The 6,000-nt window shown below is 37.4% G+C and overlaps 1 protein-coding gene across 2 annotated transcripts in view; it reads left to right on the plus strand.

Moving 5' to 3' along the window:
- The window catches only part of USP15 (ubiquitin specific peptidase 15), a 60,696-nt gene extending 58,620 nt beyond the window's left edge, over window positions 1–2,076 (plus strand). For both annotated transcript variants that reach the window (XM_054274824.1, XM_054274831.1), the window contains one exon: window positions 191–2,076. In XM_054274824.1, coding sequence (XP_054130799.1) covers window positions 191–376 — 186 coding nt within the window. In that variant the 3' untranslated portion in view covers window positions 377–2,076. The remainder of the gene's footprint in view (window positions 1–190) is intronic.
- The last annotated feature ends 3,924 nt before the right edge of the window (window positions 2,077–6,000 follow it).

A 6,000-nucleotide genomic window follows, 5' to 3' on the forward strand; every position in this document is an offset into this window, starting at 1 on the left:
TGTTCTCCCAAAGGACAGTACAAACCAAGAATGCTTTGCTACAACATGCAAAAATAACTAACATAAACAGTCTCCATTTCTTTGTCATTTTACCTTGTATACTTGGAAGCAAAGAAAAAGAGTTAGTAACCTGGATTGTAAATGTTTTGTTTGATGCCTCATGAGCATAATGTACTGCCCTCTTTTACAGTCCAAAGCTGCGTATGTGCTCTTCTACCAGAGACAGGACACAATCAGTGGAACTGGCTTTTTCCCGCTTGACCGGGAAACTAAACAAGGTGCTTCAGCTGCCACAGGCATCCCACTAGAAAGTGATGAAGACAGCAATGAAAATGATAATGATATAGAAAATGAAAATTGTATGCACACTAACTGATGGGAAGAACTAGAAGCCATAAAAGAGACTCTCTTACTGGGGATACGGATTGAAAGAGTGAAAATGCCCACCAAATTAAGAATAAAAATCTGAGATGGGGAGTTTCAGATAATAGAATGTAAATCTTTATTACATTTTAACATGTGCAGTACTTGAAGTGAAACAATAAAAACTTAAACAGAAATTGTCTCTAATGCATTTACAGTCTCATATTCACAAGGTATATATAGGAAATCACAAATAAACCCCTTTTAAGTTTTCTGCTGCTGTTCTGATGAATTATGTTTTCTTTTGTTTTGGATGTGAATTAATAACTAAAATATTAAATCTGTGGACTTCTGACATTTACTTTCCTAGTACTGCAAGAATACTACTGCCAAGTCTAGTTTCTGGATGAATATGTACATGTTCCTTAGGCTGCCAACAGAGTACAAGTAAAAATGTCATAAATACCTAAAGTAGTTTTCTTGAAACAACAAGTTTTTGTTTCTCCCTATTCTTTTTTTTTTTAATTTGATCAGAATAGAAGAAATAGCTTCAAAAAGGTGTTTTAACCTTTTGTGACATAGTGGAACATCCAGAATATTATGTTTATCTTCTGCTGTGGAACAGGTTCTAGATTTCATGCTGCATTAACAGAAAGGGTTTTCAAGTAAATGTAAGTCTCCGTTGTTGCTTGTTGGAATCTACTCTGCAGACATAATTCCTGTTATCTTGCTTCTAAGACATGCATAATTTTTTATCTGATAACAGTCCAAAATTTAAATTGTGCTATAAGTTCTCTCTCCCCAGTTTTTGTAGTTTGACAGCTTGCAAACTACTCTGTATTAAGGTCAGAGTTAATAGTATTCTGTATCCATAGTAATGACTGTGTATCGGGCTTAGTTGAGAATTTTTTCAATATGACCTGCCTTTAAATTGTTAATTGACAAAATCACTTTAAAGGTAGGGCTGTTAATTTTCTTTGTGTGTTCCGGATGGAATTCACCATAGCCTTACAGTGTATCTGAAAAGGTAACTCATAAGAGAATTGGCATTTGCATGTTCAAGTCAGAACCTGTACAGTATATAAGGCATACAAACTCCAAGTTGAATTTCAGTTAACTGTGTTCAGGGGTCCAGGATGCCAAAATAAGTGTGACCGTTTGAAATATTTTTTGATTTGCTGCTTTCCCTTTGATCTAGTTGGAAGAATGTATTGTTGATTTGCATACAATACTGCCTTTGAGAGGGGCTCTTAAATGTGGGGGCACATGTCACATATCTACTACCTGAAGAATTGCTTTGTGTCCCACTGTTTAAAATTTAAAAAAGAAAAAAGCAAAAAGTATGATGTTCTTCACTTGAACTAATCAAATACAATAGGTTATAAATTGTGTATTGTAAATAAAAGTTCACTCTGTGAGTGCACATTTTGGTAAATTATTTATTTATGTTAGCATTAAAAAGTTTAAAAAATTGCATTTGACCAGGATATAAATGAGATATGTTGGACATGGCTTTGCTTTATACCTTGATATTAAACTGGTGTTTCATCCTGGTATTTTAAAGCTGCTTTGAGGTTTTTTTTTTTTTAAATGTAAACTAACCTCCTGCATGACAGAGGTTAAAATTTTGTCTGCACTTGAGTTCACTTGGGTTTACATTTGAAATGCGCATGTTTATTTATACAGATTTCAATAAAGCTATTCAAGGCCTTATTTAGTGTTCCATTTTGTTACAAATTCTCTTCCCACGGTGTTTGTGTCATGGGTAGTCTTTGTCTGAGACTTATATTCTCAGTTACAAACTGGTAATGACCAACATAGAACAAGATTATTAGTACTTCAAGTAGATACTGTATATAAAATAGTATCAAGTAGATACTATATATATACTCTTGTCATTGGCCCTCAAACATTTCTAAGACTGTAAAAACAATAATGTCATAATATTGTTTGTTTGTGAAAGTAATACTGGAACAATAATCAAATGCAAATATACTAATTGTGAGATGGCTGGGAAATGAGAGAATATATTTAAGATTAGACAAACCTCTGGGGTTGGTGGGGGGAAAATGATACAAGCTTTTGGAAGCAATTCTAGAGAAGTGACCAGCTCTTTGAATAACACATACAAAGAGCCCCCCTATATTCATGCTCCCATTTTTCCATATCTTGTGAGCCTAAAACTTGTTTGGAAAAACCACACAGAACAAAGGATCTGATTTGACTTACCAGAGTACTTCAGGAGTTTGTAGATTGGAGCTTTAATATCTGATAACTCAGAGCTTCATTCTCCCTTTGAAAATGCAAATAAACACATATGGAAAGTTATATTTGAAGGAATACACTTACCTACTAATAATTGGATCGTCCCACTAGAATTTAAAAGGATATTGATCAAAGTAACATTTAATTAGGAAAAAAAGTACATAGGTTCTTTTTTTGTTGTTGTTATAGTTAATTCAGCTTCCAAGATTACAAACACACAGTTTGTAAAATCAGCTTCCTAATCAGAGATAAAAATCATTAATATCTCTATTTGAGTGTCTCAAAGGTTTCTGGGAATTCAGTCATTTTATAAAACACATTCACGTGTAAGATACAGTTCTTCCAGTGTGGACATGCTTTAAAGTACAGAAAGTATATTATTCTTTACAGTGTTTATCAAAAGTTATTCTCATCATTTATATGGAGAAGAGAACCCTAACACCTGTTAAGAATCACATCAGATAAAAATCTACCATGCTTTTTTTCATCAAAAAGTGCTGTCAGTAAGTATCAGCATAAACTCTGAAATTACAAGATTCAGTTAACTTTGTTAATGTGACTGTCACAGAAACAAAACAGAGTAGGAAGCCAGAGACAGCTTGCAATTCCCACTTACTCTGTGGATTTTGTGACAGCAATATGTCATTTAAAGCCAGGCTGGGAGGGAAGGAGAGATAAAGAAACACTGCCCAGGACCTCTTGTTGTAGTTGGCTTCAGTGTTCTGCATGTTTTGGTACAGATAGCTCCATGATTTGTCCACCTAAATTGAAGTCCCACCTGCCTTCCTGACACACTGAGGTGAAGTTTGCAGCTTGCTTTAGAGCTGGTGAGATGAGAAAACTGTCAGATGTTCCGTAGTTAGATGATGTGGAAACATCTGCAGCATCTACAGCTACTTGCTATGGGATGGCCACAACCCCTTTTAGGTTTCCCAGGAAGTTAGCCCTGTGTTGTGGAGTGTAGTGTATTTTTTCAAGAGATTTGAAATCTTTAGATGGGGAATCTGTACAGCACACAAAGAAATTAATTGGCAAACCCACTAGGTTTTTTAAAAAAATTATGCTGCTTTCTTTATGTCAGAGTTGTAGTTGCAGGGTATGGTTTTTCATTGTTTCTAAGTACTACTTACTTTGACAAAATCACCATAAATGTAGGGAAACAATAGAAAAACTGTATCTGATAGAATAAGCATATTCTTAGTCTGCAGGCAAATTGCTCTCTTCAGATTTTTTTAGTTCACTTTCCCTGGGGGGTAAACATTGTGAAAACAGTTCCAGTTCTCTAGTTCTAAGATTGCATGCCTTACTGGCATCATGTTCTCCTGAGGCAAGCAGAGAGACCTGTCGTACTGAAATTACATCTTGGAATAACATGGAAAGCCAGAATAGTCTAAATGTGACAAATTTATTTAGGAGTGAACTGAGGTGCTATATGCCAGGTAGTGTTAACAGTAATCCTGGGCCAAATTATGCAACTGTTAATACAGGACTCTCTATTGATAAAGAATTCACATCAGTCTATATGGTTTAATAAAAGGTAAATTTTGTTATTTGTCAGGGCAGTAACTGAAATAGTTGGTAATACAGATGCATCTAAACGATTATAGTACTTGGCACTTAGTTGTCACTTCAAGTATCACAATACTCTCATCAACACATGAATGTTACACAGTATCATCCAACACAAAGTTTAGGAAATTACCAACAACATCAAAATAATTTCCATTACGAAGTCATTGTGGAATAGAGATGTTGTTGAAGAAGTTGGTGGCACTTGGTCTTAATGTTGTTATTCAGTGTGCAAAATATTCACATCATATCTACAGCGTGGAAAGCAGTAAACACCCCGACATCCTCTGTAGCCCAGGTGAACAAGCATTCAGCACTGAAACAGTGGCACAAAAACTAGTCCTTGGATACATGAACAGAAATGAGAAATTGGCTTAATCTTTCTGGGTCTCCGGTAAGGAGCCTGTGAAAATACTCTGAGTTCCTACCTTTTCAAAGTTTGGATTGTAACCTGGGACACATTATAGAAAAAAAGTTACAACCCCAGAGTAAATACATTTGCATTAACAGATAGGGAGAAGAGTTACTTTCTCAGAAAGACTACTCCTGAGTGCCTCAATTTGTATGGGGCACCTTATGATGGGGACTTAACCCTATGCAGGGAGTGTTGGAGTGTAGGTTAACATTCAAGGAACTAGTGGTTCAAAACTGGAACAGGACAATCCGAAAACAGAGGTAAGTGTGGGAGTCTTTTATGCAATTTTTTAAAAGGAAAAGGAAGACACTGGCAGAACAGACAAACAGACACTTGCCAGCAGAGGCAAGTGGTGGGTTGTTCTGTTAACTTGGGCTACATGCCTTCCCTGGGCTGCCGAGGGAGGCAGCTGAGAGGTGCAAGGGCCCTTCCCCTTCCCGGATGGAAACTTAGTCTGAGTCATCTGAGCCACCTGCCCCAGCTTTGAGATCTTGGAATCCATAAACATCCTGTTCTTTTGAGAGGAATGTTCCTCCCTCTTTAGACCTAACTGTACCCATTAAAAATCACTTAGAAGTTTTGAGTGGAGGCCTGAATAGACATGTATTTGCTCCGCGCTCACCATGGTTTGAGGGAAGGCCTTTACTCACTAGTGTTATAATTCATTAACAGGGAAATAAAACCCATACTCTTGTTCAGCATAGTAAATGGTATGACTTTCCTTCCCTTCTTGCACCATGGCTTCCAACTTAAACTCCTGAAGCCACTCCAAACTCTCTCTGTTAGACTGATCTGGTTCTGGCCAAGGACATGAGGGATGGAGCCTGGAGCCATGTGTGCATGGCCAAGTCATTGTGCTATTCCATATTATCTTACATCATGGCCAGGGGCAGGGAGAGGACTCTTGTTTCCTGGGACAGGGCAGGCATTCCTATTTCCAGGGAGAAGTGGGGTAACAATTGTCCTGACCAGAGGGTTTCTCTACCATTGTTTTCCATTGTTTCGGGCCCGGGGGGAAACAGGGCCCAAGGAGGGGTGGAGGGACTTTTTTTTCTTTGTCTTGGAGCTGCACAACACCAAGTTGGGTAGCTCAGTTACACAATTTTTTGTATGTAAATCACCCTCCTTTTTGTATACTTTTGTCATTAATAGTGTTGCTGATATTGTACATTTTCTTATCTCATTGCTGTTTCCAGTAAGCTGTTCTTAGCTCAGGATCTCTTTTTTCTCTCTCATTAGAGGGGTGAGGAAGAGGAGCACCTGTGTGGGGCATAGTTTCCAGCTGGGCTTAAACCATGAAAAAGACCTTTGACTTACTATCATTTCCTCCAAGTAACATTTCCCCCCCATTACAGCCTGTACCAAAACATACATCTCTCTTTTCCTTC

The sequence above is a fragment of the Melozone crissalis genome, unplaced genomic scaffold (genome assembly GCF_028551555.1).
Source record: "Melozone crissalis strain CALT ecotype California unplaced genomic scaffold, PUWL_Pcris_2 ptg000004l_1, whole genome shotgun sequence".
In the NCBI taxonomy this organism is placed as follows: Eukaryota; Metazoa; Chordata; class Aves; order Passeriformes; family Passerellidae; genus Melozone; species Melozone crissalis.